We start from the raw sequence: 15,522 nt of genomic DNA, 5'->3' as shown, positions 1-15,522 counted from the left end.
TATTTTTAATAGATTAATATTGTAAAATTTTAAATTAAATTAATTTCATGAATAAAATGATAATTTTAACTATAAATTAATATTAATTTAAAAAATTAAAAAATAATTTATTTTTTAAATAATTTATATAAAATGATAAAATATTTCATTATATTATAAAATAAGATATATTAAATAATGGTATAATAAAGAAGAAGTTGTGTACACATAAAACTGTTAATAATGAGAAATCTTGATATAATTAAGATTTTGAAAAAAAGAAAATTAATTCCACGATATAATATAAGAAAAATAAATATATTTAACAATTAAATTAAATGATGGGAGAGATAAAAAAAAAAAAAAAAAGAGAGAGAGAGGAAAAAGTAGGGATAAAGTGCAACATGAATTTGAAGCGAGTGGTAACCCGAAGCAACAAAAACAATGAATCCAAACAGCGCAGCGTGATTCTAACGCGTGGAATGATGAAAGTTGAATTCAACAGCGTTAGTACTATCTTCAGTTTTCAACAGCTCAGCATCACACAACACAATCCCTCTATAAATACCCCTTCTGCGGTCCCTGCTATTTCCATTCACTCTCACTCTTCCGTTACCTTCGTTTCATTCATTTCCCATAACGCCCCTTTCTCTCTACAATTCCAAATCTTCCTTCTCCTTCACAAACCATTTCCCTCTTTTTCGCTTCCCTCCTCTTCCAACCACCGCAGCGAAAACCGATTTCGGATCCCTCTCTCCTCCTTCCTCTTCATTCTCTTCGAAATTAAGCTTAGATAGGTTTAGGTTTTCGGTGAGAGTATGAGGTTGAGGGAAAACGACGACGGTGGTGAGAAAGAGGAAGTGGTGGAGAATGATGTCACCCTCGCCCAAAATCAATGGTGTCCCGTGGTCAATGCGGGGTTTTCGTCGCCTAAGAGACTGGTTGTGGTTGGTTATGCTCTCACCACTAAAAAGATTAAGAGCTTTTTACAGCCTAAGCTTGAAGGTTTAGCTAGGTAAACCGAAAGCCAAAAACCGTTAATTCATTCATCCTCGTGTCTTGTTGCGATTTAATTATTGCCTTTAAAAGAACGAATCAACCGGAATTAATTGTTTCTTCCTCGGATAACCGCCTTTGTGTGAATTCAAACGAGAGAATTTTCCCTGTGTTTTATTTTCGATTTTTAATTAACGAGGTTCTTCCAACGCGCGTTGTTTTCGGTAGGCTGGCGAGAAAGCGAAAGGAAAATACATGTGATCCTCGGAGAATCTGTTGCGCATGGGAGGATATTTTGCCTATTTTTTGTTGTTTTCACCGAAACTATATCAATCGTTGTTCTTTCTGAAAAACTTGTCTGAGAGTCTCCTCTCAAATTCTGAATACATGGATCGTATTTGTACCTTTTTTGTTTTTGTTTTGTTTTGTTTTGTCAACCCTGTTTTATGGTTCAATAATGTTGTCCTTTTACCTTCAAAAAATATTACCGTGTTGTGCTACTTCGCTTGTTACTGATTTCAATCTGTACGAATTTTCGTGCAGGAACAAGGGCATACTTTTCGTGGCTATTGACCATAATAGGCCTCTTTCAGATCAAGGCCCTTTTGATATTGTCTTGCATAAGGTTATGATTTCCTCCTGTGAATTTCCTCGTCGTCTTTCTCAAATTATATGTGTACTGCTTGTTACCCGCTGGTAAATCATAAAAGATCCAATGTATTTATGTCAAATGCTCAAATGATGCCTGTTCGGTTCAACTGTGGCTGATTCTTCCATTTTGTATCTTGGAAAATGCAGCTATCGGGGAAAGAGTGGCGCCAGGTTGTTGAGGTTTGTCCCCACCCACCAACCACCCCCTTTTCAGCGCTTGTTTTTACACTTTTTTGCTGTGCTGATTAATCCCATCATAATAATTATGCTTGCTGGCTGTGTTGTTTCTTTATGCATTTGATGTTAACTGGGATGTAAAAAGAAAACGATGGAAGGCTGGTCAACGACTAGCTTTTTTAACTTACTGTCTGGCATAATTTGCAGAGTGATTGTTCCCCATCTCTCATTATGAATCATGAACCAGTAGTTGAGGTCGAGGCCTCAAGGTTCCTGCAAGTGAGGTTGTCGCTACTTTCATGGACATCTGGCTGATTTTGTCAGGTTTTACATGGCAAATCATTTCAAAAGATTTTTCCTTTTTGATTCCGTTTAAGTAGGTTCCATTTTTCTGGGTGCGCTAAGAGATAGACTTCTGGTTGGTTAAAAGAGAGAAAGATAAATTATCAGTTCCGTTCTTAATTTCTTACATTGCAATTCTCAGCACTGCTGTGTTTTTTTTTTTGTACTCCTAACCTGGATGTAGGAGTCATAATGACCTAAATTTGCAAGTTAACGGTCTAAGATTTCTGATCAGTGAAGCAGTAAAATTGGCGCCTGTCTCATTAACACTAATTGCTGCCCGGCCTATGATAATACATATCGATTGTACTGTACATATGCGCGTGTCTGACAATATCTGCCGTAACCTCCAAATATTGTCCACGAGTCTAAAAGTGTTGAATCTGATTCAAAAAAACTACAATCTTATACTTTATGCTGTAATAATAGCTACTTTACATCTGTGATTTCATTACTTAAATGATTATGTATATTTTAATAGATTATACCTACAATAATGAAATATCCTATATATAAGTGTAAGAGTTTTGTGTTATCTTTTCAAATTTACTAATTTGTCGCATTTAGATTTTTTATCATTTTACTCAAGCCTGACTTTCTGGATGATATGTTTTTCTATTTTGGTACAAATATCATCAATGTTGGAAATTTCGCCCATAGTTTTCCGAGTATTTGTGGAACGACTTATCGTTTCTTTCCTCTTCTAACCTTTTACATGAAGTATAGTGGGTAAAATGTCTAATAAACACAGTCTGTTTTTTGTTACCTTGAACACGAAGTTATTTTATGAGCTGTGGCACTCATAATAAAGAGATATGATGGAAATTATTATTCATGCTTTAAAAGTAAAACATTCTTTGTACTGAGAGGAGCTATTTCTTTATGTTTTGGACATGTGTGAAGTATAGATGCTCAATGACAGAAAGAACAAGGAGATCTCCTGATATGAAAGAGAGCAATAGAATAGTGTGGTGTAGTGTCTTTAAGTTAAGATCTGGATGCAAGTTCTTTGTATATAGCCTGAGAAAAGAATACTTCTGGAATTAAGGCAGATTAATGTCTTGTGTTCTACATAATTTGTTGAATTCACTATTTCATTATTATAGTTAAGCTTACACATTTCTATGAACGAGACTTGAATAAGATGCCCCTTATGTTCTATGAAGTGAAATGTCTTGGACATTGCATTCCAGAGTTTCTTGCAGTGTATTCTGAAGGGAATATCAGTGTTGCCTGTTTCTTGTGAGAGCAGTTTCTGTGAACTGAACTAAGGTTTCTTTTTGGATTAATACATATTCTTAAGGAGAAAAACAATGTTGAACTGCTCATGTTTGGCTATTTAATTCACAGCCTATTCTACGTATTTATTTTTACTAAATGTAGAAAACTGGTGACCACTTTTTCTTAGGTTTTAAACTTCTGGATATATTTCAGGATTATAGGCAGTCACATCCTGATGTTACTGTTTTGGATCCTCCAGATGCCATACAACATTTACGCAATCGTCAGTATATGCTTCAGGCTGTAGCAGACATGAACCTTTCTGATTCCTATGGTATTTTTTTTTTTCTGTCTCCATCTTGATTATGAATTATGGCTGGACGGAATTACTATTCAGTTATGCCGTATGTTCAACCATGTTGAGTTATTAATAGCTAATGAGTTTTCCCATTTCATCATGCAGGCATCGTGGGTGTTCCTCGGCAATTAGTTATCAAGAGAGAGGCATGCGCTATCCCAGAGTTGGTCAACCAAGCTGGCTTGACTTTACCCCTTGGTATGTATATGTTGGTTTTTCAACTACTTTTAGATGCTGCAGTTATACGATTTCTCAGAGCATGGACGCATGGACATTTATTGTTACGAGGGTTGTGTTTTTGAGGCAAAGTCATTAGAACTTATGAAAATAGGCATGGTAATCCCATCTATTTTTGTGCCTGATCCTATTACTTAATTTTGTATTGCTTAATTTGAACTTTCCTTCTTATGTTTGCAACTTCAAAATCATTTTAGTTGCAAAGCCACTAGTTGCTGATGGAAGTGCAAAGTCACATGAATTATCCCTTGCTTATGAGCAATTTTCCCTTCAAAAACTTGAACCTCCTCTTGTTCTTCAGGAATTTGTCAATCATGGTAAGCAATTTCTATATATTGTATCTATATTTTACACCCTTCAATGTTTAGAATTACAAGATCATTATGATAGTGAACGAGAAATGGTACTTTATTGTTTGTGTAGGAGGTGTTCTCTTCAAGGTTTATATAGTTGGTGATGCTATAAAGGTAGTAAGGCGGTTTTCATTACCTGATGTTAGCAAGTGGGAACTCTCCAAAGATGCTGGGATATATAATTTTCCAAGGGTTTCGTGTGCTGCAGCTTCTGCAGATGATGCAGATCTGGATCCTACTGTTGCTGGTAAGTTATCAAGTCTCCTTGTCCAAAAGCTTTCTATTGAGCTTTACTTTTTAAAAGCAAACAGGTCTTCACAATTCTCCCTCCTTTGGAAGGGAAAAAACCAGGTCTCGTTCTATTCATTCACAAACATTAGAGCGAAACTATTTCCTCTCATCGGTTGATAATACCACTTGTTTAAAAACATTTTTGGTTTATTGTCATAATTCTCACCCTGTAATTTTATGGCAACCTATTTTAAACAAAATGCTATTTCATAATATGTTGGAACTATATAATTCAACTTTTGTCCGGGCCTACAATATGGGGTAAGGTGGTGGTGTGATCTAGTCAGTTGGAAATCTCAGCTCATCTGATTAGGTTATTATGAGTACATTCACATTAGCGTGGATGTAGAAAGTGTTTGTAGTATGGGTGCAGGCATCCAGAGCTAAAATGATATATATATGCTTCTGCAAATTGAAAGTCTTGACGACTAAACTGCATTTTAGTCTCCTGATTGTCATTTTTTTCTCCTTGCAGAACTTCCTCCAAGGCCATTACTAGAGAAACTAGCTAAGGAACTTCGATGGAGATTGGTAATTTGCCCATTCTTTTGTTTTTGAAGGTTCCATGTTGTCTATACTAGCTAGGACTGTAATAATAACGCATCTTTTTCATTATTCTTATTCTAGGGTCTTCGTCTATTCAACCTGGATATTATCCGTGAATATGGAACAAGAGATCACTTTTACGTCATTGACATAAATTACTTCCCTGGTAAGAGCAGATACGTACGATCTTACTGTTTACTTTTATCTGAGAGATGACATCAACACGATTTTCTGATTTGTTTTAATGTTCCTTATCATGTCAATGACAGTAATAGAAAAAGTGTTGAAAATAAAAATGTCAAAAGAGGTCATATACAATAAATTATTGATATTTAATTTGTAAGTTCATTTTGAATTATTACACCTTATCTGGTATCTGTACAGTTTTACTTGCACACAAAATGGCTGCACAGGTTTCCTTTGAAATTATTGACCGTTTAAAACTTGGTGTTGCAGGTTATGGAAAAATGCCTGAATATGAACACATATTTACTGACTTCCTGTTGAGCCTGGGGCAGGGGAAGTACAAGAAAAGATCAGGCTAAAATAGAAATCCTTTTTAGCCCTTTGATTTCATGTGCTCTCACAACGTAAGCACGTTGGGCTCTACTCTACCGAGTGAGTTTGAAGGGTGTAGGAAGTATCTTAGAATATTAATAATTTTTGCAGTTTTGGTGTGTGTGGAAGTTGGAGGGAAAATAACTGTTTGACTAGTGTTTGGGAACAGCAACCTGTACAGAAGAAGTGGTAGTAACGAATGTTGTAGCAAATCCCGAAGACCGAAGGGGTCAATTTGAAGGGACCTCAGTGGATGTTGATATGACCATGTCATAGTTTGATAAGTTGACGGATTTCAAATGTACTGACCGTTCTTTGCTGTATATAGCCATAATTACTTTACAGTAGCCAAATTTTAATGCATCTTCACTTCTTCTATATTTTTATTACAATCATCTCGCTATATTTCTTACTACAATCTAAATAACTACTTCAATTGGCCCAGTAATACGCACCCCAATTGCTTATGCTTATTTATAAATAATTCCAAAAACAAAATTACAACATGATTCTTCTAGGGCTGTTTCTTCATGCAGAGATAATTAGTGTAATTTGGAAGTTTTTTTTCCAATCGAAAGTTTCTCTATAAAAATGGCACAAAAGGATAAAAATTGACAAGTGTACGAGGGTAGCAGATGAACAAAGTGCAAGAAGAAACAGTCTTTCTAATAGTAGCTTTGCAGAAGAACAAAGTGCAAGAAGAACAGATATCAAACAGAAACTTTTAATTTTAAACACCATTATATCCAACATTATTTTTTCTACTTTTTTATAGTTAAACGTAGATTTTTGACATTCTAATTTCTAATAACCATTATTACTGTCTTTTTTTATGTATATATCTTACTTGTTCGCCTTTTTAATGTTTTGTAAAACTATATTTATTAACATATTTATGTATTTATAGTTTGTTACTTCATAAATTTTTGGAAACTTGACTTATATATTAATTTTCATTTTATTCATAAGTTTCTCACTTCATAATTTTTCTACTTTTTTTTCTTATATTTTTCAAATTTTAAATATTACTTTTTAACATTCTATTTTATCATAACCATTATTTTTTTTAAAACTATTTATTATAAACTCTCTTCCCACACTTATAAACAATACATATTTATACTTTTCGTAATTAAATATATTTATTTTTATACTTATTTTTAATATTTTAGTTGTATTTAATTTTCTACATATTTTTAACCCAAACTTTTATTTTTAAATAACATTATATATAACACATTAAGTTTCTACTCTCTTTTTTTTATAGTTTTCAAATTTTTAAATATTATTTCTTGACATTCTAATGTATTCTAATTTATTGTAACCATTATTATTATCTTTCTTTTTTATATCTATACACCTTATTTGTTCACTTTTTTATTTTTTCTTATAAATGCTATTATTTTTATACTTTTCATATATTTATAAACCTTATATTCTGCATACTTTTGGTAACAGTTATATATTATTATAATTAAATCCAATTATTTTAAATTTTCTTAATTTAAAAAATATTAATTTTCTAATTTTCACCATTTTTCTGAATTTTTATTTTTCCTTACTTTTTTCTTGTAATTTTCAAAATTTTAAATATCACTTTTTAACATTGTATTCATTATTATATTTTTAAAGCTTTATTTGTTTCAAACTCTCTTTTCCTCTTATACACACTACATCTACTGACATATTTATATTTTTCTTAATTAAAATACTTATTGTTATTATTTTAGATATTTTAGTTTTTTACATATTTCTAACAGAAACTTTTATTTTTAAATACCATTATATCTAACATTAATTTCTCTATTTTTTTATGGTTGTCAAACTTCTAAATGTTGATTTTTGACATTTTAATTTCTTATAACCATTATTACCGTATTCTCATTTTTTATGTATTGTTCTCGATGAACTTGTGGTAGAATATTCTCGAAGATCAAGTTAATGACAGTATTAAAGTTGTCTTTAATATCAGTACAGTATTCAGAAGTATTGTCACTTAGCCGTTCCTTTCATGATACATTTAAATGGAAGGATGTTTCTTCTTGCATCTAACAAATTTCTTTATGCACCCCATCATTTTTAGAATAAAATTATTTTACTCCTTTTAAAAATGACTTCTACAAATTTCTTTATGCACCAATCATTTTTTGAATAAGACTATTTTACTCCTTTTAAAAATGACTTCTGTATTGCTGTTTCTTAAATATTTTTGAAACATATTATTTAGAATTTTATTAATTCCGGATTTACAAATCTAGAAATAAAAAAAGGGTATTATGAAAAGAATATTCTGAAATGATTTTTTATCTTTCAAATTTCCTATTATAAAAATTATCTTCGTTTACGAATTCCAGAAACACTTTTTTTCTTATAAAATCTCCATTTTGAAATCACATAAAATTATAAAAAAATAATTTCAGTATTTTAAAGAATAGAATGTAGGAGTGGATGAAGAAAAATGTAGAGATAAAGGAAAAAACTCCATAAATGGAATAATATCCCCCTAACCAGAAAGTCCTAAATTCGATATGTTATTCAATATACCTTCCGAAATGGTACGTCACATTATAAAATAGTAATAAATCATGTATTATATCCTACTTGCTCACTTTTTAATGTTTTATAAAACTATATTTACTTTCATATTTATAGTATCTCACTTCATAAGTTTTGTAAACCTAATCTGATATATTATTAATTTTCATTTTTTCTTCATAAGTTTCTCCCTTAGTAAGTTTTCTAACTTTTTTTCTTATATTTTTCGAAGTTTTAAATATTACTTTTTAACATTTTATTTTAATATAACCCTTATTATTTTTAAAAAAATTATTTATTATAAACCCTCTTTCCCCTCTTATAAACACTACACAGTTATACTTTTCTTAATTAAATATACTTATTTTTAATATTTTAGTTGTATTTAGTTTTCTACATATTTCTAACCGAAACTTTATTTTTAAACAACATTATATATAACGCATTAAGTTTCTACTCTTTCTTATAGTTGTCAAAAGTTTAAATATTATTTTTTTTGTCATTTAATTTATCGTCACCATTATTATTGTCCTTTTCTTATATCTATAGACTGACTCTTTTAATATTTTGTAAAATCATATTTACTTTCTTATTTTTTTATATCTCTATACACATTTTCACTTTTTTAATGTTTTGTAAAATTATACTTACATTCTCATTTGTTATGTTTTATAAACCTAATCTTAGGTATTATTTTTCATTTTTTCTTATAAATGTTATTATTTTTATATTTTTCATATATTAATAAACCTTATATTTTGCATTTATTTTTTCTACAAACATTACTTTTGGTAACAGTTATATACTATTAGAATTAAATATAATTATTTTAAATTTTCACCATTTTTTGAACTCTTTTTTCAATATTTTAAAAATATTATTTTTCTAATTTTTTTTCCTTGTAATTTCCAAACTTCTAAATATTACCTTTTAACATTCTATTTTAATATAATCATTATTATTTTTTAAAGCTTTATTTATTAAAAACCCTCTTCCCAAAGACTCATTTACAGAGCCCACACAAGAGAGATGGATCAAGCATGTGCAAGCTCAAACTTTTGAGAAAGGTGATGGTGATAAGAAAGATTGAAAGAAGTGTAAATGCAAGAGGAAAGGGAAATTGGCACTCATGTAAAGAAAAGAGTGAAGATAATTATGAGTTCTCAAGTAGAAGAGGAGGAGGAAATGGTAGAAGTCAAGGAAAGAGAAAGGTTTTTATTAAGAAAAAAAATACAATGTTATAACTATGAGAAATGGGGTCACATTTTGCTTCTGAATGTTGGCATGCAAAGGTGAAATAGACCAAGAACAGTGAGAAAAAGACAAATGTGATTCCAGATGATGACTATGACGAGGATCCAGTATTGTTGGTGGTGATGGATCTCCCTACTCAGAAGTTTGGTATATCTTAATACTGGTTGTTAAAGCCATACGACTGATCATAGAGAGTAGTTAAGTGAATTTGATGCTAGCAAAAGAACTAAGATCAGAATTACATACGCTAGCACTCTATTTGCAGAAGGAATGGAAACAAATACTGAGATTAAGCGAAAGAATGGGAAATCACGTATTGAAGATATTTGGTATGTTCCTAGATGATCTTTTGGAACTATTTGATTCAAATGATAAACTAATTCTTAAGTCAACATAAAAGCAGTTGATCGTATAGTGTCTGAATTTGCAAAACTGAGAAATGAAATACGAATTGTTTCCTTTTGAGAACTTGAATTAAGGTAGACTGTTTTGGTTAACACGTGTGGTAGTGAATTGCTTTTGGTATGTTCTGTTTCTGCAGTAACTATTTTCCATTACAAATCTTTACACTGCACGTTCAGGTATTTTTCTCTAACTGCCTCTTTCTTTTATTTCTCTAGTATATCTATACACGCGACAGAATAGCTAAGTGGAGAAAAGAAAATAAGCGAGAAAAAAAAGTGTAAAAAAAATTGTGACAAGAAAACTAGTGCAGAAAGAAGATTTGTGTACAAAAATTCAGAAATATAAACGTAAATCAAGTTGCAAAGTGTTCCTAAGTGTGTAGGAAGAGTGTCGAGTTTTAGGCTTAGAAATTGATGTATACTAATCTCATTCACAAAACCTAAACATTAGTTGGCAAATTAATCGAATTCTCTATAACGCGTGCAGAGAGTACCTGAGAGAGTTAATTCATCCAAAACAAATGCAGAGACGAAGGTTTCATTTGAGATGTAAACAGGAAATATAAGATGAAATAGTGAAAGAGTAGCGAGTATCAGAATTGAAGAAAACAGAAAGAAAAAGACATGAAAACGACGACGCAGTACCGAGTGAGTGACTAGGCAGAGGGAGGCGGAGGAGCAACGGCAGCAGAAGAAGCGTCGGCGGGAATAATGAGAGTCCAATCCGGAGGAAGAGGAGGCATGGGATCGTACACAGTTGGCTTGCGGTTTATATCCCATGGCTGCGACTTCCGCGGCCGAGTCTTCATGTGATGTGCGGTGGCTTTCTTCTTCGGTCGAGACGAACACACTATCGTCAATCCTCCGTCACTTCTCTTTCCGATTCCCAGTGATTGTGGTGGCGCCATCACCGCTCCACACCCGAACATGCTCGACAACGACGACATCCTTCTCTCTTATCTTCCCTTCTCTCTTCTCTGTTTTGTGATTTCTCAGACACTCATCTCTCACCGGTTTATCCCTCTCAGATATTTTTCAAACCTTCCCAATTTACCCTTCTGCTTTGGGTTCATATGTACAAGGCCCAAATGTATTCGCCTTTTCTCTCAGGCAAATGCTCCCTGCACCCAACCCTTTTGAACCTGCACCCAACATAATTTCAAAAATTCTAAGAATATCCTTTATTCCAGAAATAAAAATCCAGAATTGAAAATAATGCATTTCAGAAAAATAAATCTGGAAGAGATTTTTGTTTTTTGGATATAAAAATCCAGAAAAAAAAATCAAAATCCCAATCCGGATAAAAAAAATCCAGAACTAAAAATAATACATTCTGAAAAATTTTATCCAGAAAAGATTATTGTGTTTCGGAAAAAGGGGTCCAAAATGTAATTTTATATGCACCCCATTTTTTTAAGGATATTTTCGGTTTTTCCCCTGTGATTGGGTGCAGTGATATGGTGCAGGAAGCAATTGCCTTTACTGGGCCTGCTCTTTTCTTTCTATCCCTTTTGGGCTGACTGCTTCTTCCTGCACCTCCGTAGCAACACTCCCATAAGTTTTACAATTCCAACAATATTCTTTTGTAAATGTTTGAGGATTATTATGCACTTGTGTTTTCTGTATATTGTAGATTAATTCGGTGATTATTCCAATTACACAATTTAAAATTAATTGAAAGTACTTTGTAGATTAGATAATATGGAACTTCTTACTGAATTCAGTAAAACGTTTTAGATTAATCAATTCTTATTGTAAATTTATATTATAAATTATGTAATTTATATAGTATTTTAAAAAAAAATATTTCAGATTGAAGAAGTCTTGAAAAAGCACATTTTGATTATATATGAAAGTTTTTCCTAAATTTTAAAAAATTATTCTAAATTACATAATTCAAAAACATTTTCTTAATCTGAAAAAAAGCTTTCAAAATTATATAATTTGAAATGTATTTTACATAAAATATGATGGTGTCAACTTATGGAGATGAGGAAGAAGCAGCTTTTGGGCTTCGCCCTTTGCTGAAGTTAATCCATGATTTGATAAGGACTATTTCTTTCTATATCTCCGTGTCACCCCATATTAAGGGTAAATTCTCTATTTAGCACCATTTACACTTTTATTTCTTAACTAACACCTTTTTGTTTTTATTTCTCTATTTAGCACTCTTTTATTTTTATTTTCCTATCTAACACCCTTTTATTTTTTATTTCCCTATCTAGCACCATATCAAAAATAAATTAAAAAATAATATTTTTTTTTATAATTTTAATTTTGAATGCATTAAAAAATAAATACTTTTAATGTTTAAAATAGTTAGAAATATAATTAATGAATAAAAAAATGTGTTTTTACAAAATAAAAATAAAAAAGTAATAAATTTAAAATGTTTAGTTTAAAAATTATTTTTTTAAGAATGAATAAAATAAAAAATTAAACTCTACAACAACATAAAAGTTGAATATATAAACATAAATTAGTATTTTTTTTTATTATTATTGATGATGTAATTATGTTAATTTCAAGTAAAAAATACAGGACATAATTATAAAAAAACAAAGTTAAATAAGGACTGATATGGACATAAAAGAACAACATGATCAAACAAAAAATGTTCATATTGTCAAACACCAAGACAGACATAAAGAATATGTCCCAACATTACTGGATTGTGCACTTCTCGTCATTAAATATGTTTCATTTCGCACAAACTATTTAATGTACCATTGAAGAAAATATTAAATGAATTATCATCTTTCATTTATTTTCATTTTTATGATCAACATATACTCATTTAATATCGCCTTATATCTCTTATATTTATCTTATTTGGATTTATTTTTATATCTTTTATCTTTATCTTAATGGCAGATTCTCCCTACACCCAATCAATTTTGACTGACACCCAATCATTCTTATGAAAAGACTAAAATATCCTTAATGAAATGAAAATTAGGTTAAGGATGTGCACCCAATTCAGGACTCAATCCAAGCACCCAACACATACACAACAACCACCCACCGTCGTTTTCATTCTTCTCTGTGCGCGTTCTCCCTGAGGCAGCATTCTCCGTTCACCAAGGAAGTGGTGCTTCACCTTCACTGAGGAGCGACATCTACTGTTGTGGTGATTGAAGCGGCATCATCTGTGAGGGAGTTAGACGGCGACAAACAACGAAGCCACCGGAAAAACAAAGTCACCGAAAAAGACGTCACACATTATGATTAGTTTTCTCTTTACCTAGGCGTTTCGGATATTTTTAGTCGGAATTGCTTAATGACCTACGGATATGGTTATTCAGACATCATTTTGTTGGTTCCATATTTGTGGTATTCAGAAGATTGATTTTTTTTTACTGTGGATGCTTATGTTCGGAAGTAAGCTTGTTTGCACTGCTTACATTTGGATAAATTTATCTGGAATCCATTTTCCACTTACGGTCATTTACGTTTGGAATTCATCTTTATCTTACGGATATATATGTTCGAAATATTAAATTGAAAATCTTAATTTTTTACACAGATTTCTATCTCTGGAATGAACAACAATCCCTTTCATACTTGTGCATCTGGAGGCCAATATCCAATTTTCACCATTTTTCTTAATAAAGAATACAAGGGCAAAATGGAATTTTAAAATTTTTGTCGGGTGCCAGTCAAAATTGATTGGGTGTAGGAAACAATTGCCTATCTTAATTTGTTTTGCCTTTATTTTATATCTTTTATGTTTTTAGTTATTATTTTTTTTCTACCATTTTTTTTTATTGTTGCTGTTTTTATTTTCTAGACTTATTTTTTTTTTCATTTTTTGCTTCTCATTTTTAAGCATTAAGTGTAACATTTGCATTAGTTTTTTTTTTAGGATTTTGCATTTAGGATAAACACTTCAATATTACTTGTGTATCCACTATTAATTAATACTAATTGACTTTGATTTTTTTGTAATTATGTCATGTATTTTTTACTTAAAATTAACATGATTACATCATCAATAATAATAAAAATAAATAGTAATTTATGTTTATAGATTCAACTTTTATGTTGTTGCAGGGTTTAATTTTTTATTTTCTTCATTCTTAAAAAAAATAATTTTAAACTAAACATTTTAATTTTTTTTAGTTTATTTTATAAAAACTCATTTCTTTATTCAATAATTATATTTCTAACTATTTTAAACATTAAAAATGTTTATTTTTTAATGCATTCAAAATTAAAATTATCAAAAAATAAATAAATTATTATTTATTTATTTATTTTTGAAATGATGCTAGATAGGGAAATAAAAAATAAAAGGGTGCTAGATAGGGAAATAAAAACAAAAGAGTGCTAGATAGGGAAATAAAAACAAAAGGGTGTTAATTAGGGAAATAAAAGTCTAAAGGGTGCTAGATAGGAAATTTACCTCATATTAAATGTGAAGATATTTTTTTATTATTTTTTGTGCAACTTTTGTATTCAAAAGTGTTATTTATTTACATTTATAAAATTCAAAATTTTATTTTAGATTTAAAATATGTTTATGAATATGTAATCCGGATATATAAAAAATTTATAAATTATGTAATAATATAAAAAAATATTTTTTATAAGTGTCAACTATCTAACCTCTAGAACGGTAATAATGAATTAAATTTGTTTACTTACAGTGATAAAATGGAAAAATGATTTCCAGTTTTTAACTTTAATATTAATGTGGTCTCTCTGAAATTATAAACGAACAATCAATTTAATCATTTCTAATTAGCTGACACTATTAAATATTGCCAAAAGGTGCTGAAATAAAAACCACATTTTACTTTCTCTTATAAAATTTTAATTATAAAATTTTTTGAACAAACTTTTTCAACTAAACATTTATAGAAGAGGAAAATAAAATAAAGAATATTTCTCGCAAACCAAAATACATGTATGTTACTGAAGCAATTTCCATCTTCGTATTTTTTTAACATATTAGATAATCCCAATTAATAACAAGTACAATAAATTAATTGAAAATTTTTAATTTTTTAATTTTATATTTTAAATATGTTAGTACACAAATTATTTTATAATTTCAAATAAAAAATTAAAATAAATTAAATAAAGGAGTAACAATAAAAAAAAAACACATTGGTGATGGTGAGTTTCAGGTTGTATAAAGATATTTCTTTACAAAAACAAAGAAGATAAATTAGGTTAAAAATGTACAAACTAATCCAAAAAATGCTATTAAACTAAAACAAAGCAAAAAAAATCTCAATGGTACCTTTATCAAAGAGCAAATGGTGCAATAAGATAACTCTTTTAAAATGGACATCCTAAGAAAGAAATAATGGCAAAATAAGGAAGATAACATGATTACAAAAAATATAAGCAATAATGATGTTTTGATGATGTTGAAGTCACTGAATATAATTATCTCTTTGCTACAACCTTCTCTCTAGTCTAGCACCAAATAGATCTAAATCAGTGTTTCCATTTGCAGTAAAAATAAAAAACTTAGTCAACCATAAGTAATATACAATGAGATTAATCACATGCACAAGAACGGTGTTAAAAACATTAAAAAAAATACTTCAAATTTATAAAAAAAAAATCAAAATCATATAAACTTCTTCAATTTTAAAATTAAAAGAAC

The 15,522-nt window shown here is 30.0% G+C and overlaps 2 protein-coding genes across 8 annotated transcripts; one reads left to right on the top strand and one right to left on the bottom strand.

Moving 5' to 3' along the window:
- The first annotated feature begins 443 nt into the window (after positions 1-443).
- Positions 444-6,087, top strand: LOC137821494 (inositol-tetrakisphosphate 1-kinase 3). 7 transcript variants are annotated; one of them, XM_068626112.2, is made up of 11 exons: positions 569-994; positions 1,519-1,600; positions 1,774-1,806; positions 2,011-2,087; positions 3,580-3,700; positions 3,830-3,922; positions 4,159-4,278; positions 4,385-4,561; positions 5,081-5,136; positions 5,233-5,317; positions 5,608-6,087. In XM_068626112.2, exons 5-11 carry the CDS (start codon positions 3,658-3,660, stop codon positions 5,694-5,696), a joined length of 663 nt encoding a protein of 220 aa, XP_068482213.1. In that variant the 5' UTR covers positions 569-994; positions 1,519-1,600; positions 1,774-1,806; positions 2,011-2,087; positions 3,580-3,657; the 3' UTR covers positions 5,697-6,087. The 7 variants fall into 7 exon arrangements, 6 of the variants coding, with proteins under 6 accessions (XP_068482210.1, XP_068482213.1, XP_068482212.1 ...); XM_068626111.1 differs by having other exon boundaries at positions 572-994; positions 2,011-2,127; XM_068626113.1 differs by having other exon boundaries at positions 573-994; positions 1,519-1,671.
- Positions 6,088-10,409: 4,322 nt separating this feature from the next.
- PSRP6 (plastid-specific 50S ribosomal protein 6) lies at positions 10,410-10,907 on the bottom strand. The gene has a single exon (XM_090295165.1). The coding sequence runs from the start codon at positions 10,847-10,849 to the stop codon at positions 10,559-10,561; it is 291 nt and encodes a 96-aa protein (XP_090151291.1). The 5' UTR covers positions 10,850-10,907; the 3' UTR covers positions 10,410-10,558.
- Positions 10,908-15,522: the final 4,615 nt, after the last annotated feature.

This window comes from Phaseolus vulgaris, chromosome 9, assembly GCF_051622355.1.
Source record: "Phaseolus vulgaris cultivar YP4 chromosome 9, ASM5162235v1, whole genome shotgun sequence".
NCBI classification, from domain to species: Eukaryota; Viridiplantae; Streptophyta; class Magnoliopsida; order Fabales; family Fabaceae; genus Phaseolus; species Phaseolus vulgaris.
This window is presented reverse-complemented; position numbering and strand designations above follow the sequence as displayed.